Here is a 26,092-nt window from a genome sequence, read left to right as displayed (position 1 = left end):
CAAAAAAAAAAAAAAGAAAGAAAGAAAGAAAGAAAAAAGAAAGGAAAACATTAATTGAATGGCAGAAATTGTCATACAAGCATGAAAATTTGTCACAGCTTGAAGAATTGCGTCAGTAAGTTCACACAGTCTGCCCCAGCCTGGGGATATGATTAAGCCTCTAGACTTCTGAGCTCTCAGCAAATTTATATGGTTGCCTAGCTCATGCATGGACCATTTCAGGAGGGATTAGACTACACATGATGCTTAATAGAGTAATATATGAGGGGAAGTCCCTGTGATCTCTCCAGGACCAGGGGAAGTACCTTGAAGTAAATGGTGTTGACCAGCACCAGGGCAGTGAGCTCGTCAATAGCGCCTTGGGGGATGACATCTTTGATGCGGCCTTCAGTCTTGTTAGCAACCCAGTTGTTGATGGCCACTCTGGATTGCTCTGGATTCTCCTAAGGAAAAACAGGAAGTAATCCTACCCACCTGTTCAACTCATTAGCTCTGACTTTCAAGTACCCCGTGCAGCATTTCCTTTGCCCACCATTTGCCCACTCTTTTCCCATAATGGATTAAGAAGCCATCACTTTAACCCACATAGAGGAACCCTCAGTTGTCCTATACAGTCACTGGTTTTTTTTTTCCATGCAGTTAATCTTTTGTCATGACAGGAATCACACTCAGAGCCCAGCCCATCAAGAAATGTTATAAGCAGAAGAAGAAAGAGAAGGAGACATGGGACAGATGAAAGGAGAAGACAGGCTGACGGACGGAAGGTGTGGTTACCTACTCTGATTCTGGAAAAACCCTAAACGCATAGAAACACAGGAAGAAATGCCTGATGGCACAGTTAAGAGGATGGGAGGGGCCAGTGCCCTGTAGTCAAAGAAATGTAGAATGTAGACAACGCTGACCAGCTAGCAGTAGCTCACACCTCTGATTCTGGCACTAGGGAGGCATATCTCGAGAGTTGGAGGCCAGCCTGGTCTACAGAGTGAGTTCCAAGTCAGTCAAGGCTATATAGTGAAACCCTGTTTAGAGCGTTGGGGTGGGAATGGGGTGGAAAGAAAAGAAAATGCTGACAGAATGATGCTGTGGAGGTTTGAATGAAAACAGCCCCCAGAGGCTCATAAATGTGCATGCTTAGTCTCCAATTGATTAAGGAATTTTGATCTATTTGTTTCATGTATATGACTACACCATTGCTCTCTTCAGACACACCAGAAGAGGGCACCTGATCCCATTACAGATGATTGTGAGCCACCGTGTGGTTGCTGGGATTTGAACTCAGGACCTCTGGAAGAGCAGTCAGTGCTCTTAACCACTGAGCCATCTCTCCAGCCCAATTAAGGAATTTTGAAAAGGATTAATGGAAGAGATGCTCAACTGGGAATGGGCTTTGCCAATCTGAGCATCTCTCTCCTGCCATAAAGGAAATGGACTAAGGCTCTGATTAATTAAGCCCCCCGATGAAATGCTTTCTTTTATAAGAAACTTCTTGCTCTTCACAGCAATAGAGCAGTCCCTACAACAGAAATCAAGGTATTTCTTAGCTTTATTGCTTCCTTAGAACACTCACTAGGCTGGTGTGGCTTCACAGATCTCCAAGGGAGCATGTAACATGCATCATGCACCGATTTTATTTGAACGTGACATATGTGAACTTGGTAGATGAAATGAAAAAGTAATCCCTTGTACAACTTCTTGAGAGTAGCCTCTCTAACTGAAGGATTGGACCATTGCTCTGTGGAGCCTGAACCAAGAGTGTGTTCCGTGAATCCTGAATTGTCCTCAACCTCCAACAACCATTGGCGAGTCGTGTAGTGTTCGGTTGGATCCCGTCTCTCTTCCTCCTCAGTTTGAGTGGTGGGGACTCTGTCACCTACAACTCACCTTGAAGTCCAGGGGCTGGAGCTTGGCTCCATAGACAACCTCACTAACATCTTGATAGCTCTCATTGAAGGTGAGGGATTTGTCTCCGAAAAGGCGGTTGGCTGATACCAAGTCGGAGGACTTGTTGGCTTTTCGATAGAGTCGGCAGTTCAGTTTAGCAAAGAAGAAGTGGATCTGGTCGGATGTCTTCTCGGAGATGGTATCAAATTTAAAAACCTTTAGATGACAAAAAGAAAGTGGTGGTGGTGTGGGTGGACAGTCAGTTACCATGGGTGCAGAGTGCAGTGGTAGATCAAGGGCCATCTTTGATGTTAGCTCCCTCCAGCACAGTGCCTGGCACGCCCTAGACACTCAGCTCATGTTTTAAAAAGAAAATAATCAAGAAAAAAGAATAAAGGGCAGGAAGCATAATTGGGAAAGATCAAGAGACAGGACAGCCACCAATGCAGGATGCTTTCTCACTGTGAAGGGAGACGTCCTCTTGGTAATTACAGATACCTAAAGGAACCAAGATAGTGCAACTCCTTGTAACAACCAATCTCAGGGTATCTGCTTGGGTCAGCACTGGGATACAGATTGTAGAAGGGCTGAGAGCGGAAAAGATTGTGTCAGAAGGAATCAGAGTCTCAGGGTTGAAAGGGTCTTAAGAGCCATGCATGTGCCAGTCAGAGCTGCAGAAGCTGCCATAGACCCACTCAACCATCTTCTTCATCGCCAGCACAAAATGGTGAGACTGCTTCCCCCACCTCTCTGCACTCACCCCTCGGGTGGGAAAAGGCCTTTTGGTTTTACTTATTCTCATAATTTAAGTTTCCCTGGTGTTCTGATATGCACTCTGTGCTTGTGTACATGCCCATGAGCACGTGGGCATGTATACAAGCACGTGGGCATGTACGCACATGCACGGAGAGGTCAGAGGACAAGTTCAAATATTGTTACTCAGGTACCATCCACCTTCTCCTTTTCCTTCTTTAAAAAAATGTATTTATTTTGGGGTGGTGAATGTGTATCTCGTATATGTGGGTGCCTGAAGTGGCCAGAAGAAGGCACTGGGTTTTGTATAGCTAGGTATCTAACTTAGGTCCTCTGGAAAAATGGAGAGCTCTTTTAACCTCTCAGCTGTCTCTCCAGACCCACCTTCCCACTTTGTAAGTCAGGGTCTCTCACTGGTCTGGAGCTGAATTAGGATAAGACGGCTGACTGGCAAGGGATCTTTCTGCCTATCCCTACCTCTCTGGAGTTAATAAGCATGCACCATGCCTGTGTATACAGGTTCTGGAGCTCGAACTCAGGATTCGGTACATGCAAGGCAAAGCACTTTACCAATTGAGCCCTCTCCCCAGGTCCCCCCTTTTTTGGGGGGATAGGGTTTCGAGACAGAGTTTCTCTGTATAGCCCTGGCTGTCCTGGAACTCACTCTGTAGACCAGGCTGGCCTCAAACTCAGAAATCCACCTGCCTCTGCCTCCCAAGTGCTGGGATTAAAGGCATGCGCCACCACTGCCTAGCCTCAGGTCCCTTTTTATCACTTGTGATTAAAAGCTCTATAGGTTTTTCTTTGCTCTAGAGAGAGAGAGAATCATATCCCATTTTTCAATATTCGACATCATACATTGTAACATATGTAGAAGGGACTTGAAGGACATGTGTGGACTAGCAATGTTGTTCTGCCTCTGGTGGGTTTTTCTTTCTAGTTTTGTTTTGCACTGATAGAGAGTAACACTAGAGTTCTGCATATTACTAGCCTAGAGTTCTACTATTGAGCATCTCCAGCTCTCATTTGTTGTTAAAGGAAAGGTCATGTTTGAGCTCACATTCAGGGAACAGAGACAGAATATAAGGAAATGCTTGAGATTGATGCCTGTGCCTACGAATATCCCAGGAGGAGTTCTAATGTGCTGCCAGCCGTCATTCATTCACAAGAGCACAGAACAGGGGAAGGACAGCCTCTTGTGTGCTGTGCTGGGGACAGCAGATGCAGAATACAGAGCCACATGCCTGTGTCTGAACACATGAGTGGTGTTCAGTGGAAACTGGCCGCTTGAGGAGAGGAAAGCAAACCTTCCGAGGTCCCGGACTTCCGAGTCTCTTGTTCTGAGGACACTGTATGCCATGCTGGACGGGCTTCTGCCTCCCCGTCACTTATCTTTGTTTCCAGAGTGATATCCCACCTAAAGAAAGCCAGCTGGGCCACTCAAGCCAAGGGCAGAGTAATGGTCCCATGTTTCCAATCCATGGCTTAGGATGATACCAGGGCCAACCTAAGTCATGACATTTCTTGTTATCTTGTTCCACTGTATTCCTCTTCTTCCCTGACCTGACAAAAAGGGGTAGGGGAACCACTGATCTGAAGTGATCAGTACTGCCCATAGCGTCAAAACAGTCTGTCTCTTTGAGGTTTCTCAGCTTCCTGGGATCCAGGCCTCTCTATCCAGAGCCCTAGAATCTACCCCAAGAGCCAATCTACTTAAGCTCACTGGATGGAAAATTATCTTTCCCTACCAGGGCAGGGACTAGAGTCCTTACCCAGCATATGGCTCAGCATAGAGGTAGTGCTGAATAAACAAGCAAACAAACAAACATAAATGATCAAATGAATGAATTATGCAAATAACTGGACATAGTACACACCTGTAATCCCGGTACTTGAGAAATAGAGGCAGGAGGACCCCAAGTTCAAGAGCAACGTGAACTTGTGAAGTTTTATGAAGCGCTGTGAGACATTGTCTCAAAAATGAATGGGGCGCAGGAGGAGGAGGAGAGAGGGAGGACAGAGAGAGAGAATATGACTGAAAAGAGAAATAGTGATACCAGCCTTGTCCTGTTTATGAATAGCATAGAATATGAGCTGGCAAGATGAGTCAGCAGATAAAAGCACTTGCTTATCAAGCTTGACAATCTGCACGTGGTCCCTGGAAGCCACAAAAAGCCACATGCAATGGCTTGCGTCTATAATCCCCACTCTCCTATAGCGATATGGAAAGTAGCAGTCACCTGGAAGCCTGCAGGGAGCTAGCCTGGACTATGCAATGTGCAGAAATGAGAGACCTCCATCAATAAGGTAGGAGGAGGGAACCAGCTCCTGAAAGTTGTCCTCTGACTCCACACACATGCCTGGGCACATGTGTGCTCCCCTCAAATAAAAATAAGTAAAACAGAGCCTGATAGTGGCGGTGCACACCTTTAATCCCAGCACTTGGGAGGCAGAGGTAGGCAGATTTCTGAGTTCGAGGCCAGCCTAGTCTACAGAGTGAGTTCCAGGACAGCCAAGGCTGCACAGAGAAACCCTGCCTCGGAAAAAAACAAAACAAAACAAAACAATTTTTTTTCGAGGTCAAAAAAAACAATTTTTAAATGGGAGAGAATAGGAAACATTTATGAAGAAGACATCCTGGTAATAACCCCTTGCCTAGTTAATTCTTGTAATTCTTGCAATTCTTCTATTCATGAAGCTGAGGCCAGGTGATCATCACAAGTTCAAGGCCAACTAGAGCTACATATAGTAAGTTTGGGGGTCACCCTGGACTACACAATAAAAAAAAAACCCTCAAAACTCTCAAAAACTAGAGTTATTTAAAAACAACAACAACAACAACAACAATAAAAAAACAAAAACAAAAACAAAAACCGATCCTGGGCTGGAGAGATGGCTGAGCAGTTAAGAGCACTGGGTACTTTTCCAGAGGACCAGGGTTCAATTCCCAGCACCCACATGGCAGCTCACAACTGTCTCTAACACCACTTCCAGGGGATCCAACAGACACACATGCAGGCAACACCAATGCACATATAAAAAAAATAAATCATTAAAAAAAAAAAGAAAAATTATCCTAACACATGAAGTAGTGATTCAAAGAAAATCATAACCCACAGTGAGATCCCCTACACAACCTGATGAGTGACATAAGATGTCCAAGAGATGCTCTCCAGCAAGGAAAGAGGAAGAGGGTTCTACACTGTACCTCCATCAGCTGCTTGAGCGTGTCATTACAGGCACCGAGCTTGGTCATAGCAAAAGCCGTGGAGATGCTCAAGGGTGACAGGAAAATGTTGTCGTTGTCATTCTTGGAGTCGGCCAGGTGCTGATAGAAGGTAGTGGCAAATCTAGAATTGGCCTTGGACAGTTCCCAGACCCGCCGGTTGGTGGCTTCCGGAACCTTCTGCTCTAGGCCATCCTCCTCTGTGGTCTTCTTCGCGGGGGAGCGGTAAATACACATGGGATTCACGGGGATGTCTCGGGGCTTCGCTATGCAGATGTCGTCCACAGGGTTTCCATGACAGATAGCACAGCTCAAGGCACCGATGAGTAGCAGAGAGAGGAGACAAAACTTCCTACAAGAGACGGAAGGGTGACTCCCCATACCCCCTGACCGCCACAGTCTTATTCCTGAGAAGGGTAGGATTCTGGCCTTGGCGTTGAGCTAAGCATTCTTGTCCAGTGCAAGACTAGTCCTAGGAACTTATCCGGACAAGTCCTAGGCTCCTTATCTGGACACAGTTGTGTGTGCGTGTGTGTGTGTTTGTGTGTGAGCGCTCGCACGCGCGTGTGTGTCTGTGCTAGGGCTAAGCAAGGATGCAATGTTTCCTTTAATGAATGGAACGCCCATATGTGCCCCGTAGAGAGTGAACAGGCTTTGGCGAAGAGAGATAAACGTGAACGCAACAAGGGAACAGCTGAGTACAGAAGGCTCCAGACCCGCAGGTCCAGCCTGCACTCAGATGGACCGCCGGGCAGTGCGGTTGGGAAGACCCGTTACCATAGGGAGATGTGACTTGCTGAGCTGTCACCTCCTCAACACACCTGCTCTTCTGTCCTTCTACCCAGAGGATCCTGACACCAGTCCAGAAACCTGGAAGTCACCCAGACCCCTCCCCTCCCCCTCCTGGTTGAGTCAGACCCCAGATTCAACAATGAATACTACTTTCTTACCCTGGGACCTTTACTGCCCCCTCCTTAGTTCTGCTCTCATTATTTTCTGTCTCCTGAAATGTTTTAATAGCTTCTAACATGGGTCACTAAAAGTAAAGGTGATCTCACTTGAGAGTGTCAGGGTCTCAGTAGCCCAGGCTGCCTCATTCTTACTATGTAGCTAAGGATGACCTTGAACTTCTGATTTTCCTTCCTCCAGATCCCAAATGCTGGGATTACAGGCATGCACTACCATGCCCAGCTTGATACTCTTCCTAAAAAAATGAGCTAGCAGCCAGGTGTGGGGAGGTATATACCCTTAATCTCAACATGTGGGCGGCTGAGGCAACAGGATCATGAGCATGAGGGCAGCCTGGGCTACATTATACCTCAATTCAAAAAAATGAAATAGTGAGGTTGGCAAGAGAACGTGGATACTCAATAAAGTAATAGCTGAGAAGTAAATTCTCCACCTCCAGGCGCTCTGGGGTACTTGGGTCTAGAGGAGGAAGTCTGTATTTGGGCACTGAGTCTTTCCTTTCTGGAAGAAAAAGGCAGGCAAGCAGGCTGCTCAGTGGGAGATGGGCCAACTGGAGGGGCGGGCAGCCAAAGGATTTTTGTGTAGTCTGACACCAACAGGTAGAGTGACAGAGGGGAGAGGGTGAGGGAGGGGGAAAGGAGAGGAGAGGAGTGAGAGAGAGGGGAGAGGGAGGGTTGAGGGAGAAGGGAGAGAGGGGAGAGGGAGGGAAGAGGGAGGAGAGAGAGGAGTAAGTGAGGGGAGAGAGGGGGTGAGTGAGGGGAGAGGGAGAGGAGAAAGAGGGATGGGAGGGGTGAGGGAGGGGAGAGAGAGGGGAAAAAGATGGGTGTGAGGGGTGAGGGAGGGGTGAAAGGGGTGAGGGAGGGGTGAGATGGGAGAGTGAGGGATGAGGGAGGGGAAAAGAGGGGTGAGGGAGGGGAGAGGGAGGGTTGAGGGAGAAGGGAGAGAAGGGTGAGGGGAGAGAGGGGGTGAGTGAAGGGAGAGGGAGAGGAGAAAGAAGGAGGGGAGGGGTGAGGGAGGGGAGAGAGGGGAGAAAGATGGTGGTGAGGGGTGAGAGGGGTGAGGGAAAGGTGAAAGGGGTGAGGGAGGGGTGAGATGGGAGAGTGAGGGGAGAGAGAAGGATGAGGGAGGGGAAAAGAGGGGTGAGGGAGGGTTGAGGGAGAAGGGAGAGAAGGGTAAGTGAGGGGAGAGAGGGGGTGAGTGAAGGGAGAGGGAGAGGAGAAAGAGGAAGGGGAGGGGGAGGGAGAAGGAAGAGAGAGGGGAGAGGGAGGGAAGAGGGAGGGGAGAGAGGGGTAAGTGAGGGGAGAGAGGGGGTGAGTGAAGGGAGAGGGAGAGGATGGGTGAGGGATGGGAGAGAAAGGGGTGAGGGAGGGGAGAGAGAATCATCTCCGTTGTCTTGTGTTTCCCATTTTGTTCTTGGCACATTTGGAAATGTGAATAGAAGCTGGGAGGCCCTAAGCTCTGTTGGTTATAAACAGGAACCATAGCGGTCAAGCTACCTCCTCCCTTTTATCTTTCTCCAACAACCTGCATCAAGAAGAGTGCGGTATCCAGAAGAGTCGAGAAAGGAGAGGGAGGCTTCAGGAGGCTTCAGGGGTCCCAGAGGCAGGTGGAGACAGGTGAGCAGGAAGAGGGGCAGAGAGCAGATTAGGAGGCTGCCTAGAAGTGCGCTCTGGCTTGCCCATCTCCTCAAGGGAAGCAGCCTTGCTTCTGAAGGAGCTAAGAATCTCAGGTTTGCCTTAGGTGACATGACATCTTCCAAAAATGCCTTTGACTAACTACCAGGGAGAGGGCCTGGTCGTCTCAAGAGCATCCTTGAGAGTCCTTGAGAGGTCAGAAAACCCAGCAAGAGCTGACAGAGGGAAGCCCACCGCCTACCTCTCACCAGCAGCCACACTTCCTACCCCAATAGAGTACATGGCCGACGTTTCTGCAGAGATGGTGCTGTCTGAGACAATCACGCCGAAAACTGGTTCTCCCCTAAATCTGAGAGAGGTTCAGAGGCCAGGTGGGGGAGGGAGCTGGTCAGGAGAGGAGTGCTGAGGTCAAAGGCTGATGACCAGTCCCCAGGGTTAAGCAAAGCATAGAACTCCGTGTTGTTTAATTAGTAGACAAGTTAAAGTTCAGGCAGGCCTGGGGAAAGTGTGGCCCCCTCTTCTTGCCCGCAGCCCTTCATTCTTCTCTCCTCTTTGGAAGGGAAAGGGAGCACTTGGAGGGTTCAAACCCGCTTAGGAGGTTCCTGACTCAGGAGGGCTCTGTGAGAAAAGCTCTGATGCCTCAAGTCAGGAGAGAGCAGAAGCCAGAAGCGAGGGCGAGGATTGGGAACACCTGCTTTTATCACTCCCTGCCTGCCTCTCATGGGCTAGCTTCAGGTTTGTTATGTAGCTAAAGCTGGCCTTGAACACCTGCTCTCCCTGTCTGTACCTTCCAAAGGCTGGGATTACAGGTGTGAGCCTCTGCATCTGTTTCCCTTACTGTGCGCAAGAGCAGCAACTATTGAAATATTTTCCTATTCTTTTCTTTCTTTCTTTTTTTCTAAGATTTATTTATTTATTATATGTAAGTACAATGTAGCTGTCTTCAGACACATCAGAAGAGGGCATCTGACTTCACTACAGATGGTTGTGGGCCACCATGTGGTTGCTGGGATTTGAACTCAGGACCTCCAGAAGAGCAGTCAGTGCTCTTAACCACTGAGCCAACTCTCCAGCCTTTTTCTTTTCCTTCTTATATTGGAGTATCACAGAAGTTTATTTAGAAACAAGTTTCTTATGAAAATGTCCATGATCCAGTTCTTTTTTGTTTGTTTGTTTGTTTGTTTGTTTTTTCGAGACAGGGTTTCTCTGTCTAGCTCTGGCTGTCCTGGAACTCACTCTGTAGACCAGGCTGACCTCGAACTCAGAAATCTGCCTGCCTCTGCCTCCCAAGTGCTGGGATTAAAGTGCTGGGATTAAAGTCAGGCAGGTCCTGTTCGGAGGATGTGCACTCCTCTAAGTCAGACAGGTCCTGTTCGGAGGATGCGCACTCCTCTAAGTCAGGCAGGTCCTGTTCGGAGGATGCGCACTCCTCTAAGTCAGGCAGGTCCTGTTCGGAGGATGTGCACTCCTCTAAGTCAGGCAGGTCCTGTTCGGAGGATGTGCACTCCTCTAAGTCAGACAGGTCCTGTTCGGAGGATGCGCACTCCTCTAATGAAGGACTGTTTAGAGCCTTTCCAAGGCTTCTGGCATGATGCTCCTGTTTCCTCAGACATCAACATTGCAAGGTGCTCTGTTGCTCACTCGTTGCCTTCTCTCCACTGAGTGGGTACTCATCACTCAGGAGTCATTCCTGGGACATGTCTGCCACCATTTCACTTCAAGGAGAACTTCTTGTCCATAGATTTCTTCAGTTCTGGGAGAAGGGCCTTGCTCATGTTGACTACTCAGCAACTCCACATGACTCAAAACGCCTTTTTTTAAAAGTTTTGTTTTGTTTTGTTTTTTTGTGGGGAAGGGTTTCTCTGTGCAGCTCTGGCTGTCCTGTAACTCACTCTGTAGACCAGGCTGGCACTGTACCCAAGAGATCTGCCTGCCTCTGCTCTAGACTGCTGAGATTAAAGGCATGTGCCACCACCTTCCGGCTCGAAATATTTCTTAAAGATCGAACAAGCCAGGTGGTGGTGGCACACGCCTTTAATCCCAGCACTTGGGAGGTAGAAGCAGGTGGATTTCTGAGTTTGAGGCCAGCCTGGTCTACAAAGTGAGTTTCAGGACAGCCAGGGCTACACAGAGAAATCCTGTCTCAAAAAAACAAAACAACAACAACAACAAAAAAAATTGAACAAGCTGGGCTGGTGAAATGGCTCAGTGGGTAAGAGCACTGACTGCTCTTCCGAAGGTCCTGAGTTCAAATCCCAGCAACCACATGGTGGCTCAAAACCATCTGTAATGAGATCTGATGTCCTCTTCTGGTGCATCTGAAGACAGCTACATTGTACTTACATATAACAATAAATAAATCTTTAAAAAAAAAAAAGATCGAACAAGCCAAATTATGTCTATGTATATTGTTATTACTGTTTTTAGTAGTTTGGGGGGGGAGATTAAGTAAATTCAAGCTAAATTTATTGGAGATAAAAAGGCTCCTGTATTTCTGTTTTCCTCACTAGGATTGCTCTGTGTTCAGCATTCTGTGTGACTTGAGGAGTTTGGAATAAGAGGAATTGTGGGGAATGCTTCACTCTCCAGATGGGGACTCACCAGAAGTGAAGCCATGTCTAAGGTCTTGCATGATTGAGCAGGACGCTTCAAGGATGGGTGCCAGAGTTTGTTACTAAAGATAAAAGTCACCTGTTTAGCCAATAGAGGGAGAAGACCTGTGCTGTGGGCATGCTCTAGGAACCAGATGAGGTTCTCCACAGGGTCAGGGAGCAGCCATGTATGTAACCAACATACATAAAGCGGGGAATAGGGATGGCAAGATGTCTCAGTGGGTAAAGGCATCTGCTACCAACCCCATGACCTGAGTTTGGTCCCTGGGGGACACACGTGGTGGTGACTCCCACAAATGTCCTCTGACCTCCATCTGTATTGTAGCATGTTTGTGAGAACACACACAACAAACAAACACGCAAGCAAACACATATTTAAGGATGTTTGCCATTAGTGTTTGTATGATACATGTGTGTGATTACAGGTACACACATGCAAATGTGAAGGTCAGAGAACAACTCTACGGAATTGGTTCTCTCTTTTCACCTTTATGTGGGCCACTGAGGATTAAACTCAGGTCACCAGGTTATTCCACTGAGCTGCCTCCCTTACCTTCCAGCTTGCTCTGTTTATCATGATTGGCATTTTTGAAGTGCATAGGCCAGTTAATTACTTCATTACTTGGTTGAAGATGCTGCCAGCAAAGTCTCGCCTGCAAAGTTAGTTCTCCCCTTTTTATGAAATGGCATTTTGAAAGTTTATAAGTAGCATACAAAAACATTATTAGACTTCTATATATATTAATAGTAGTTTTCATCTGATTTTCACTTGCTAACTTAAGCAACTCTCAAGGTTTCTCTCTCCCTCTCCCTCCCCCTCTCCCTCTCTCTGTTTCTCTTTCTCTCACACACATACACAGAAAAGGTAGTGCACTCAGGAAACTGAGGCAGGATTCGAGGATTAGGAGACTTGCCTGAGTTGCTCAATGAATTCATGGCCATTCTGTCTTCAAAAGAGAAAGGAAAAAGATTTCAGAGATTTTTAATACATCTTTTTGTTGTTGTTGTTTGTTTTTGTTTGTTTGTTTGTTTTGTTTTTTGGGGATTTTTAGAGACAGGGTTTCTCTATGTAGCCCTGGCTGTCCTGGAACTCGCTCTGTAGACCAGGCTGGCCTGGAACTCAGAAATCTGCCTGCCTCTGCCTTCCAAGTGCTGGGATTAAAGGCATGCACCACCACCACCCAGCGATTTCAGAGATGTGAGCTAGACTACACATTGCTAAAGCCATGGGGAAGCAGGCTCTTCTATCTTCCCTCTGGGGAATGCAAATGGTTGAACTCCCTGTTAGGAAAGTTGCTCTTTGGGCTGCCATTCCACTTCAGGAATCCAAGCTAAGGTCTGCTTGCATATGCATAAATTTGGCCACCAATAAGAGCCCTGGGAAAGCAGCCGTCCTCTCTCTGGACTGATGGAAGGATCCCTAGAGCATCTAAGTGGGAAGAAGGTGACTGCGGAGTATTATGGTGTTGTGCCTTTTGTAACAAAGACAGATGGGCAGAGAAGGGTGGAAGGCCCAACAATATGTAAGCACCCCTATTTTTTTGAGATAGGGTCTGTTTCTTCTTAGGTTGGCCTCAGTGCATAGCCAAGGCTCTTGAGGTGCTGTTCCTCCTGCCTCGCTCACCACATCTGCTTTACATAGTGCTGAGGGTCTACACCAGGGCTTCCTGCTGCTATGTGTTATGGAAGCACTCTCCCAAATGGGTTCTCTCTCTCTCTCTCTCTCTCTCTCTCTCTCTCTCTCTCTCTCTCTCTCTCTCTCTCTCTCGTTGACAGGATTTGCCACGGACCGGGATTTCTCGCGGGGTCCCTGTTCCGCGGGACAAGGGATTCTGGCCAGGTGGGCAAGGGATTCGGCTTTGACAGACTACATACAGGTGGTGTAAAATCTGAGTGTATTTCTTTAAATATTACATGAGGCTTTTACAATCATTGCAAAAGAGAAATGAAAAATCTGGCAGTTCAACAGGTGAGGTACTTCTGAGGCTATCTAAAACATACTGGGTCTAAAGCAGCAGCTATCTCCTCTGAACTGGTGCTGCATCCCCCGGGCCCAAGTGCTCTGGGCCCGGGGGACTGCGAGAGATACATGAATCTGAGTCCTAGCCCATCTAAGTTCTAGTGCTAGTCCTGCATGTGAGTCTAAGTCCTTCTTCCTCCAGTCTTAGTGTTAGACTGAAGTCACGTAGGCAAGCGACCCCCCACACACCAAGGTCAGTAGGGTCTGGTAGCCAGGTGTGAAGCAGGAGGAAGAGGGGTGAAGCCCTCCCTGTTGAGGTATTCTTATGCTAATTCTCTGGTTCTTGCTGGAGGCAGGCAGAGGAGAATCTTGACCTAACACTTTCAGCTAGTGTCTTAGAGTGAGAGAAACCTTTCAATTACTCTCTAGTACTTAAAACATTAAACTAGGATAGCTGGAAACATTGGTGAAGGTCAGAAAGCAATGTCCAAATTTTCTCTTGCTAGCTGTAAGAAAATGATATCTTGGTGAGTTCCTAGCACACTAGTACGAGGACATATCTGGGCCACCTCTGAGTTTGGGGTGCCAGGCGACAATGCGGAGGCGGGAGACTGACTTTCCTTGAAGTTTACGCCTCAGATACCGCCTTCACACAAAGTGTGCGTGGCAAGGATTTCTCTGCATAGCCTTGGCTGCCAGGAACTCACTTTGTAGACCAGGCTAGCCTCGAACTCAGAGAGATCTGCCTGCCTCTACCTCCTAAGTGCCGGTATTAAAGGCATGTGTCATCACTGCCCAGATTCTATTTTTGTTGATGTTTGTCTTAGTTAGGGTCTAGTGCTGTGATAAAACACCATAAAAACAACTTGAGGAGGAAATGGTTAATTTTCTCTCACATGTCCCAGTCATAGTCCCTCTTCCAGGGAAGTCCTGGAGGCAGAGACCATAGAGGGATGCTGCTTCCTGGCTTACTCCTCCTGGCTTACTCCTTCTGCCTGCCACCTTATAGCACCTGCAATCAGCAGCCCAGGGGTGGCTACCGCCCACAGTGAGGTGGGCCCTCCCACATCAACCACCAGTCAAGAAAATTGCCCACAGGGCAATCTAGCAGGGACATCTTCTGATTCCCTCTTCCAAAATAGTAGCTGTGTCAAAATGACATAAAATAGGCCAGCACAATATCCATTTTTTTTTTCAGCCTAGGCTTGGCTTTAGAACCCATTGATAGGCCTTAGCCCCTTGAGTGCTGGGATGACATATTCCACCATACCTGACTTACTTTTCTAATTTTTTTTTTTAACCCACCAATATGTCACTTATGCAAAAGGTCTTGACTTGATGAGAAACAATAGTGGCAGTGCTATGTCACACAGAGGCGTTCCCCGAGCCAGTGGGAGGAGAGTGGAAGAAGCTCACTTCAGTGTCTGCTGGTAGAGGAGAGGGGTTTAGTTGCCTGCCTGGCAAAATAATTTGGGTTGGCTAAGAATGTTCTCTTGTGCCGGGCAGTGGTGGCACACGCCTTTAATCTCAGCACTTGGGAGGCAGAGGCAGTCAGATTTCTGAGTTTGAGGCCAGCCTGGTCTACAGAGTGAGTTCCAGGACACCCAGGGCTGTACAGAGAAACCCTGTCTCGAAAAACAAACAAACAAACAAACAAAAAGGTTCTCTTGTCTGTAATTTAACTATTATCTTGCTGTTAGCTATTGGATTGTATCAAATTCCAAATTCCCAAGGATGAAGTGTGGTTTCTAAACACTATACCAGAATCTATGCTGGCCGCTGTCCTGCCTCACCTGCTTTACCAGGATGTCACTGTGCCACACTTACAGATGGGAAAAACAGCTGTTTACTTGATTTGAGAACTTGCCCCCATCACAAAATCAGAGGAGACAAGGTTCAAGCCCCTCCTTTGATACCTGAGTTCTTAACCTGAAACCACTCTTAACCACGGTGCCATCTCTGCAGACCTTTTTCACAGTCTTTCGTGTGTAATTAAGGAACTGTCCATGCCTTGTTTGGCTACAACTCAGTGTTGGCTTGGTTTTTTTTTTCCCTCCCACCCTATTTTTTGAGACAAGGTCTTTCTTACTATGTATCTCAGGCTGGTATCAAAACTCTAAATCCTTTTGTCTCAGCTGATTGTCTTTCCCCATACAAAGCTTGTAATTTCTCCCACCACCTGGTGCTTTTCCTCTGGATAGTCACAAGTTTGTTCATAATGCCCTCAAAAATCCAGGTCCCAGAAATGACCTCAGAGGCTCTCTCGTTGGCTACAGATATTGTATTAGAGTGTACGTATGTCTGATATGCGCCCCAGATGAGCACAACCACCACACAGCTTCTGCATCCTGTGGCCAGCTCTTTTTAGCAGCTGCGTTTCCATGATGCATGATGAAGTTGTAACTGCTCCAAAGGCCTGCAGGTTACCAGCCCAGGCATTTCCTGACTCTGAGCTGTGGAACCTATCACTTTGGGGATATGCTACTGGGATTCCATTCCTGAAAGAGAAGCACCTGAGCGGGATTCTTGGCCCACAAGCAAACACCTGTCTTCCTCTACGCCATCCAACACTGCCATCAGAAAGGCAGCATGGTCAAAAGACCGGCCCTGCTGTACCGAGCTGCACCATCCCCTGCTGCTTCCCCCAGCACTTGTGTGCCACAGCAGGTCTCCTCAGAGTCCTCGCTACCTGCTTGGCCTCAGCTTCTCGCACACACAGCTCCTCTTGCCTTTCACTCGCTTGGATGATCCCAAATCTCTTTCTTTTGGTTTATCTTAGATTGGGTTGAGAAAGGAAAAAAAAAGGCTATGTCCAGGCAAACTGATTTGTGACAGTATTCCCATTCACATACTCCATGAAGTATTTAATTAATTGTATAAGATATAAGAAAAGTGTTCTAAAATTTTCTTTGGAAACTTTAGTCATATCCAGAACTGGAGGCAGACTATTTATAAGGGGTCAGGGATGTAGTTCAGAGGTAGAGTGCATGCTCTGTAAGAGTAAGTAAGATCCAGGGGTTGATTCCCCAGCACTAAAAATGAAACTTGAAAAACATTCTTTTTATTAGTGTGTGTGTGTGTGTGTGTGTGTGTGTGTGTGTGTGCGCGCGCGCAGCTGTGTACATACCACAGCATGTGTCCTACCAGAGGACAACTTTTAGAGAGTTGGTTCTCCCCTCGTCTTGATGTTTTCACCACGCCGTATACCCTAGGCTAGCTGGCCCTGGAGATTCTGGCAGTTCTGTCTCTGCTCCACTGCAACCGGCTTTTCAGAAGGTTCCAGGAATGAATTCAGGTTGTCAGTCGTGCACAGCAAGCACTCTGACCCACGGAATCATCTTCCTGCCTTCTGAAATACTTGTGTCACATAAAGACTTGGGGAGGCGGGAGGGGGGAGATTCCCTACTTCTATGTGGAACCATTTCCCTCTATTCTGAGTGGAAACAAGATTGGAAAGCACACATGGGGTCTTCCAGTGACACAAGCCATTGAGACAGAAGAATATTGTTTAACCCTCTACTTTTTGTAACCTCCTTCAGACCATTACTTCCTTTCTACAGCAGCCTCCAGTCTGCATAAGTTAATGTGAGCGGGTCATTTATCTGGCCTTTGCTCATGTCCTGGTGTTCTTGTCTGGTAGCTCAGATCCTCCTGTGGTTACTGAGTAACTCCTTTCTGCGGAGCTTTGGCAAAACACAGAGCCCCAAAGCAAGGGCATGCCCAGCTCCTCTGGATTGTCAAAAAAGGATCTTAGGGTAATAACAGCATCTTAGGGTGGTAATTAAGGTGGGGTGAAGCTTATCAAGAGCAAGGGCATTATCATGTTGGCTGGTTTTCCCGGGGTCTTGAAGCATCTTACTGGAATTTGCCCCAGCCCTCAGAACAGCTAGAAAGTTCAGTTTGGATTTCAGGGAAATCAAACCACAAGAGCAAATATTTATTGAACATGCTCAGTGCACACAGCTGTGGGTTCTGAATGAGATAGGACTCAATAAACATTTGTGTTTCAAGAGGTGCATTTTTTTCTGATGTAGCAGTTGATACTTCCTTAACGGAGAGATTATCAAGACTTTGTAGAAGTAGGCATTACCACTTCATAAGAACAAAAATACCCCCTGGCACCTGGCCGTAGTTGCACACGCCCTTTTTTTTTTTGAGACAGGGTTTCTCTGTACAGCCCTGGCTGTCCTGGAACTCACTCTGTAGACCAGGCTGGAATCGAACTCAGAAATCCGCCTGCCTCTGCCTCCCAAGTGCTGAGATTAAAGGTGTGCGCCATCACTGCCCAGAAGATGTGATGTTTTCTCCTGGCATCACTGGGTACTGCACACATGTGCTTCAAACACATGTATGCAAAACAACCATACAAAACCCAACAACAACTAAACAGGAACAAAACAAATGACAACAAAAAACAAAAACCTAATACAGATTAAAATATAAAACCCCAAACTACAAGAGGCCCTCCCACCTTGGGCAAACAGGCATGCCATATGCCATGCCTTGAGTCTAGGTGTACCCTAACTATCTAGGGAGTAAAAGGTTTAGTCTGACATATGACAAAGAGACAAAGAGGTACAAGAGAGCTCCTTTAGGTCCTAACTAGACTTGGGAGGTGAGGAGTGAGTATGACAGACTAAAATAACAATAGGTTTTCCTTTCAACTCCTTCCAAGAGCTTTGATGCCACGAAAAGGATGTCCAAACATATCTACTGCTTGGTCAAGGAGACACAGTCATCTGTCTTCAAGTTACCACACAGAACTAGCCCAGTGCTCAACCCTTCTCCTACTTCATCCCACTGGGCTGGTTCAGGCCCTAATTTCTTGTAAGCTGATTGCAATTGGCAAGCCAGCCTCACTTTAAACAGATTCAGCATGTCAATGTCCAGCTTGACATCTGTCTTCGTATTGGTGTTTAGCTGCTAAAGGATAAAACCCAGATGACTCAGTGGTTTTAACTCAGCTCTTAAGACTGCTCAGCTCTGGGCTGGAGGGCTGGCTCAGCTGCTAGGTCCATTATTCTTGCAGGGAATCGAGGTTTGATTCCCAGCACCCATGTGGTGGGCTACAACCATTCATAACTCCAGTTCCAGGTGATTCAATATTGACTTCTACTGATACCAGGCACACACATGGTACACATACAATAAATCTTCAAACAGAAAAAAAAAAAAAAAAAAAAAAGACCCAAAACAAGCAAGCAAAGAGCAACCTCAATGAAGCTCCTGAAGGCCTCACTGAGACTCATTACTTTTGCACCTGCGCATGCTCCACAGGGACCCTGACCCTTCCATTTAATTTATCTGCTTTTTCTAATGTAAACCCAGCTCACCGCACTCACCTCTCCCCTTAAAATCTTCAGGTAGATATAATCTTCTGATTATGTCTTATATCTCACCATTTCACTAAAATGTCTCAGATACAAATAGGATCTATTTCTAAAATTACCTGTTATGGCGAGTCTTATGAAAGTGTGCTCTTCGGCCACACTGAAGACTGGTATCATCTGTGATCATGTGCCTCCAAGCCCCACCCCAGACCAGCTGAAATGGACTGCACTTTACCAAGGGCTCCAGTGAACACCGTGTACATGTGAGAGGTATACATCATTTTTTTCAAAAATTGTGAATAAAGAGGCACAAATCTAGATTTTGTATTTCCCTGCATACTACCTTCTGCTTACATTTCCTTTACTATCAGGACAAGGTCATTTTATTTTTAGTTTTGAGACAGGGCTCATGTAACTCAGGGCCTTGAACTTGCCAGAGAAGCTGAAGCTGGCTGGCCTTGAACTTGATCCAACCTGGAATTAGAGACTAGTGCCACCACACTTTGGCATGGTCTACAGCCCTTGCCATCTGATCCTACCTCCTCTTTTATCTGTGAACTCAAGGGAAGCTGGGTGAGGGTTGGTAGCCTGGCCCATTCCCGGAGCTTTGGTAGGGTAGTGAAAGCTACAAGCCAACACCTGTCCAGCTGCCTGTCTATAGTAGTTGTAACGAAGGTCCCCATTTCAATTCAGTTCCTCCCCTCAGAATTCATATACCTTATATTCTCTTACTAGGAATCTCAATCTCTAACACCCCAGTCCTTCTCCATACTCCAGCTCACTCATGTCTTACCTTCACTGCGGTTTCCTCAGAACTTCATCAGCCAACCAAAGTTAAATACACACATGCACACGCATACGAACACACACGCACAGACACACACACACAGACACATGCATACACAGACACGCGCGCACACACACACAGAATTTTCTTCTGGGATGGTGCTAGGGAGTCAAATTTAGGGCCTTGTACAATGAAGTTAAGTCTTGTTCAGTCTCACAGCTTCTTGTTCTGAAGATAATTAGGATTCTTTGATAATTCTGTTTAATGTTGTCATCATCTTATTGAGTCAAAGGCTTGCTATGCAACCCTGACTGGCCTGGCATTAAACTCTTCACATCAGACATGCCCCTGTCTCCTAACCTCTGGGAATAAAGGTGTGCTACTATACCCAGCAAGATTAAGCTATTTAAAAAGCCTGTGCAAAGTCCCATAATTAGAGCTCATTGATGGCAGAAGGCACTTTCCTTGTCTTCCATTTTGCTAAGCATATAGAAGTTGAGTAGTTAATAAATTCACTTTTTGTTTTGAGACATGGTGTAGCCCAGCCTGACCTGGGATTTACTATGTAATGTAAGTTGGCTTCCAACTCTTGTTCACTGGGGTGCTTCATTTATGGGCGGTGCCAACATCTCCAGCCTGACTACTTTTCTGGGGCATGGGGTGAGAGGGGCTGTATGTACATGAGACAAGGTCTCTGCATTCTTGGCTGTCCTGGAGCTTGTCCAGGCTTGACCTTGAGCTCACAGAGGTCCATTTGCCTCTGCTTCTAAGTACTGGGGTTAAAGGTATGTCAAAATGCCTAATGTCTTCCTTTCCAATGTTTTATTTTTTAATTAATTTACTTATTTTCCTTCTACCTCCCTCCCACCCAATCACCCCTCCCTTTCTTTTCAAAAAAGGGGAGGCCTCCCACGGATATCAACCTACTTTGGCAGTAAAGCTAGGTGCATCTTCTATTGAGGCACCTCAGTAAGGGGAAAGAGTCCGAAAGGCAGGCAACAAGAGTCAGAGACAGCTCCTGCTCCTGCTGCTAGGGGTCCTACGTGAAGACCAAGCCGCACAACTGTCCATATGTGCAGAGGGTCAGTTCCTTGCATGCCTCCCGGTTCATTCTCTGTGAGGCCCTCTGAGCTCAGGTTAGTTGATTCTGTCAGGTTTTTGTGTTGCCCTTGACCCCTCTGACCCCTCTGCCTCCTACAACTTTTCCTCCCATTCTTCCACCTAGCCTTTCTTAAGGTTAGGTGTTCAAAACAAAAAAAAAGGGAGGTAGGTTTTTTTTTTTTTTTTTTTAAATAGCCAAACAGGTTGGATAGCATGATTTAACTAGCTGATCATTTCAGATTTGTTGATCAGAGACCAAACATTTATGCACATATAACAAATTCACTTTAGTCTATGAAGTGTGTCAGCCTAATAGGTAAGAAGTTCCTGTTTATATTCTAAGCAGGGCAAGCTTAGCTTAACTGGCAGACAGGCTTGGTTTTGGAATTTCCTCTTTAGATTTCATCATTTTTCAAGGATGGCTACAAGCACTATCTTACACCTTCTGAATTCCTTTACTATGGCTCCTTCTGTTGAGGTCAGTCATGGTACCAGTGGCCCCATATTTAGTAATTATTGGTGATGTTATAGCCCTTTGCTGGTGACCCCTACTAATCTTCACTGGAAAGTATTTTAGAATAAATTCCAACTATGATTAATATATGTATCTTTTAAAAATATGGGGGCTGGAAAGATGGCTCAGCAGTTAAGAGCACATGCTGTTCTTCCAGAGGATCCAGGTTCTAGCCCTAGCAACTGTCTGTAACTCAAATTTTAGGAAATCTGATGTCTTTTTTGGCCTCTACAGGCACTGCATGTATATGGTATACAGACACACACACACACACATATATATATGTTACTATATTATAGCAAGCCACATTTGAGTTTATTTCACGTCTTGTAATGTGTACTAACTCATCTCCCCTTTTAAGACCTTATGGGTGTGTAAGCACCTGAGGACAGAAAGCAGTGGTTGGGTTCCTGGGTTTATAGGTAGTCCTAATCTGCCTGATGGGGGTGCTAGGAACTAAACTCTGGTCCCCTGCAAAAGAAGACAGCATTTTCAACTACTCAGCCATCTCCCCGAACCAGTCACTCCCTTCATGCCACTAAACTGTTAACTAAAGCATGGTCTATAAGAGATAATACGAAGTTACTTTAGATTATATTTAATGACTTTATATTATATTTAAAAGACTTTAGAATAACTGGGAACCAGCTGGTAAATAAAAAGACAAGTATTTTGTCTGAGGAAGGAAGACAATTTTGCTTGTGCAGAAAGATGCTCTTGGCTTGATGAGAAGTCATAGAATAAAGCTGTGACAGCTCCCTGACTATGGCTCTCAAAGCCTCTGAACCAGGCCTGCCTCTCAGTTGCAGCATGCTCACGTCTACATCAATTCCCGTTAGAGAAGTGGTGCCCAGTGTACTTACTTGCATGAATTAGCTTTTTAAATTGTTCATCAACAATCCCAAGATGAGAATGAGATGGCAGACTCATTTATAAGAAAAAGACTACACACTGTTTCTCCTCATTAATTTATCATTTAATATAAATGCTGACAGAAAGCAGATAAAGACCTTTAGACACTTTCATATATTTACAATCCAAAAGGTGAATCACCTCCTTCTATTTGTTAAAATGAATCCTTTTATCTGCAACTTACAAGAGCCTTAAACCCTAATTAGGAGCAACAAGAGGCTGAGTCAGTTTCCAAGGTAATAAAGGAGATAGCATTTTAACAAAATGTGCCATTTTTAATATAAACAACATGCACACAAAGAATACAAAATGAAGAGAGAAGGCCTTAATCTTCCCAACAACACTCAACAAGTGTACAGGCACTCATTCAGACCCAGAGTCCCAGAGCCTCCCGGATCCCTAAACACACTCCTACTTCTTTTTTTCCCACCTCATTTTTTTTGAAGGCTGTTTAAAAATGGAAATATTAAACAGATTAAACAAGAAAGGGAATGTTCCATTTCAAGCAAGGTTCTTTTTTTTCCTATACAAAAACAAGTTACAGAAGATAATGCCTCCAAATAAAAATCTCACTGAGGGCCAGACGGTAAGGAGTTGGTCACAGGCAGATGGAGTCCAGCCTATCATTTGTCCTCAATTGGAAACATTTGGAAAATGTAAAATTTCACAAAATTCATTCAGTTAAAAGTCAGCTGTTACTTTAAGGCTCAATTTAAAAAACCTTTTGTGAGCAGGTGGGTAGAAAATGTCAGAAAACAATAGGGAGCTGAGGCAATGGAAAAATATAGGAATGTAGGAAAACCTTTCAAAATGGTATCTTCCGTAGCACTGATGTTGAGAAGGGAATTCACACTACCCATAAAGCCATCTCTATTCTGACTCAAATCTCATGGCTCCTTTACTAACTTAAGATTACTCATGTTAAGTATACCTCTGCAGGGCACAATCACATACAATCAATACGATTGGTAAATTACATAAGCTCTATCCCAAGCAAATATGAATCAATGTTAAAGTTATTTTTTAAAAACAAAACAAAAAAACTAAGAAAAATCCACCCAAAAAGGTGATAATGAGTGCAGAAGTCTCAGGAGACTGGTGTGAGCCGGAGACCAATTAACCACAGGCAGGGAAGGGTTACAGGGGAGAAGGGAGAAGACCACACACCAAGAGGAACCTCACAGGCAGGGAAGGGTTACAGGGGAGAAGGGAGAAGACCACACACCAAGAGGAACCTCACAACTGGAAAACGCTTAGGTGGGCGAAGAGTCTGTTCATCACTTAGTTCACTTTCTGCATCACTCCTGGAAAGTCAGGCTCATTACCGAGGTCCTGAGGCCTAAGACCACTGAAGGGTTTTTTCTTTTACATCCAGAAGGTAGGAAGACAAAGGGTAAGAGAGGGTAAGTGAAACTAGGCCAACTCCCCCCCCCAAAAAAAACAACCAACCAAACAAACAAACAAAAAAACCCCAAAAACCTCTCAGGACTGTCTTGGCTAAACAGGAAATGCAGCTTTAAAAGTCTTGTAAGTGGAGGAATAAAATTTTATGGGGTGGTTTGGATATTACTGTGAAATGCCAGCCAACGAAGAGAGAGAGGCTACACCAATAAATTATAAAAATGACAATTTTTAAAAGGAGACCAAACCCAAACCCCAGAACACTATCCACCCAGTCTTGCATCCTTTCCTTGACGTTTCCTGCGCTCACTGGAGCTGGGACCACCTGACAGTTTCCAGTTATAAGATGACTCTAAGTGTACAACCTAACACGGGAGCCAAAGACTTGTGAGCTCTGTCTACATATGTAGCATTAAAAGACAAAACACAAAACCAAATGAAGAACTAACCAGAATGAGTCTTCAATACCAAAAAAAAAAAAAAGTCACCTTACCTACTATATAATATACATTAGGACAACAAACTCCACAGGATTTCACGTTTCTAAATACACATTTTTCTGACACAGTATTGTCTTAAAGTTTAAGTTTTCCACCTTGGGTTACAATGCCTTACTTTCTGGTGAAAATGAAGGTTATTTTGCTCAAGGTTAAGTTCAGGGAAATTCAGTGTTTATCTGAAATCCAGAGGCTCTAAGAACAATTCCAGTGCTAAAGGAAGTCCCTTTATCACAATGGGATTCCAAGGGCTCTATACCCACTTATTCAGTGTAGTATTGAAACCTACCTACTGAGAACACTTGTTAGAAGGTGTCACTTGCTCCTGGGGGTGGCAGTTTCCTATTCTTTATTAATGTAACTAGAATTACTATTCAATTAAAATCTGTTACTTTTGATAACACCTTTAGCAATTACAGAAATAGAATCTTAAAATTTCAAATGTTATTTCGTGTATCTTTTGAAAAAATCAAACCAAACCAAACCAGTTCTTTGAAGTGGCTCAGAAAAGCTGATTGAAATCATTAAAAAAATATGTTAGCACAATTTACCAAAAACTCCCAGCAAGTCATTTCAGCAGGAAAATTTAAAAAGCTGAGCTATTTTAAAAAAAAAAAGCCATAGCTGTCCAAGGTAGACTTCGACAATGTTTCTGCAAAACAAGCACTCAGGTAAAATGGTGTCAGTAGTAGACTGCTTATTGTCTCAGTGAGATTGTCCTATGTGAGTTCTATTTTTCAGGGATGAGATCCCTTTGCAACACTATGAGCATATATTAACAATTAAAATTTTAACACACTCGAACCTTTTACGGGGCAAGAGTGTGATATTGTAATACTGCAGTTAATTTGCAAGGTCATTACTTCCTCTTGAGAACTAATTAGGATGTATCTTTTAATAAATCATTACGGATGGTTTTTACATAAAGATTTTACATATTGAACTCTTTACTTGATTCTTTAAAAGCCCAAATGAAAAATATAGTGAAATTTCATTCTACCACCATTTTTACATAAAAATCATAGCAAATGAATCCCATTTAGTAAAAATAAGCTGTCCCTGAACATAAGTAACTACGGTTAACTGTTTCTCACAAGCGTCAAGCTCTGGAAGAATTCCTAGCCCCAGGACTGACATAGCGCACTGTCCTGTAGGCACAAGTGAAAGCACAGAGAACACACAAGACAGTATTACACCAGGATAATCCCCCCAAGGGAGCGTGAGCTGCTTAAACAAGTATCGCCAAGGATGACACTTACTGGTTTAGAGAAATTGATAAATTTTCATTACTTTTACATTTTGTAAGGCCAGCTAACCTTAACAGTTAACTTTAGACATTTACACAGTACAATCAACTTACAAATACTACCAGATTTCATAATCAAAATGGCTACTATTTCCCCTAAAACCAAAACAGAGTAAAGCACAAGTCTTTGGCGCTCCTTAAAGAAATAGCAGGTTATCATTCCTTGCCAGACCTTTGCTTGCCTGCCAGTAGGGCAAATACCACATCTGTGCATCACTGAGTAATAACGCCATTAGAAAAGGCAACTTCACAGAAGTCATTGGCTAAGCGAATTCATTTGAATGCTCTGTTTAGAAGCAGCAAACTGTCACTGTTACAGATTGGGTAAGTCAAGGGGAAACTGCAGAATGGCAAGGGGTCAGGAAGAAAAGAAAAAAAGACGATCATGGGAAACTTAGGAACTAAACTTCAAGCTCCCACACTGAAGCTCATGGGAGTCTGATGGGATCATGTATCCAAGTAGCACGTGAGAATTGTATCCATCTTCTGCTGTTAGGCAAAAGAATAAATACATGGGAAAAAACACAAGGGAAGGAAGATGAGAGAAGGAATGACCCACATTAATGCCATACGTGCCAAACAAGTTCTTATACATTCTGAGTAGTTGAATATTTGTATTAATATAATAATAGTGTCTTGAACATTGATGTCACTGGAACATTACTACTAGAAAGAAACCTATGGTACAAATCTGTTTAACTAGAAAAGCAGTAAGGAATGGCTCTTTGGTCACATTCAGACTCCAACTATAAATAGGAGACTGGGTCTAGATATCCCATTCTCAGTCCCTTGATCATTTTCCAGAGACTCACTGAAAACAGAATGAGCCGAAGTACTTTTTTATTCACTATAGTTAACACACTGGCTTTGTTTCTGAGCAAGCATTGTAATGCTGCATAATCCTTCCAGAACTGTCTGTGTTCATCTGAGATGATTCTTGCTCTTGGATACAGTAAAAAGTAATCATCTTCAGAAGAAACCATTTAAGTGAAAAGCCATATACACATTGCTGATCACGGTGAGCATGGTGGCATACGCCTGAAATTCCAGTGCTCACAAGGCTGAAGCAGAAAGATCTTGAGTTCAGAACCAGTGTGGGCTATATGCTGAGACTGTCTTAAAAAGGGTAGGGCTGGTGGTACAGAAGCTCTACTTCCTATTTGACGGGCTTCATTTTTTTTTAATGTCTCTAAAGACACAAATAAAAAT

At 45.0% G+C, this 26,092-nt stretch overlaps 1 protein-coding gene across 1 annotated transcript in view; it reads right to left on the bottom strand.

Annotated features, from left to right (window-relative positions):
- The window catches only part of Serpinc1 (serpin family C member 1), a 24,920-nt gene extending 6,472 nt beyond the window's left edge, over positions 1 to 18,448 (bottom strand). Inside the window, exons 1-5 of the mRNA XM_031386797.1 lie at positions 18,378 to 18,448; positions 8,705 to 8,847; positions 5,843 to 6,212; positions 1,882 to 2,097; positions 306 to 443 (exon numbers count right to left, since the gene is read on the bottom strand). Coding sequence (XP_031242657.1) covers positions 306 to 443; positions 1,882 to 2,097; positions 5,843 to 6,212; positions 8,705 to 8,745 — 765 coding nt within the window. The 5' untranslated portion in view covers positions 8,746 to 8,847; positions 18,378 to 18,448. The remainder of the gene's footprint in view (positions 1 to 305; positions 444 to 1,881; positions 2,098 to 5,842; positions 6,213 to 8,704; positions 8,848 to 18,377) is intronic.
- Between the last annotated feature and the right edge of the window lie 7,644 nt (positions 18,449 to 26,092).

This window comes from Mastomys coucha, unplaced genomic scaffold, assembly GCF_008632895.1.
Source record: "Mastomys coucha isolate ucsf_1 unplaced genomic scaffold, UCSF_Mcou_1 pScaffold1, whole genome shotgun sequence".
Classification (NCBI taxonomy): Eukaryota; Metazoa; Chordata; class Mammalia; order Rodentia; family Muridae; genus Mastomys; species Mastomys coucha.
This window is presented reverse-complemented; position numbering and strand designations above follow the sequence as displayed.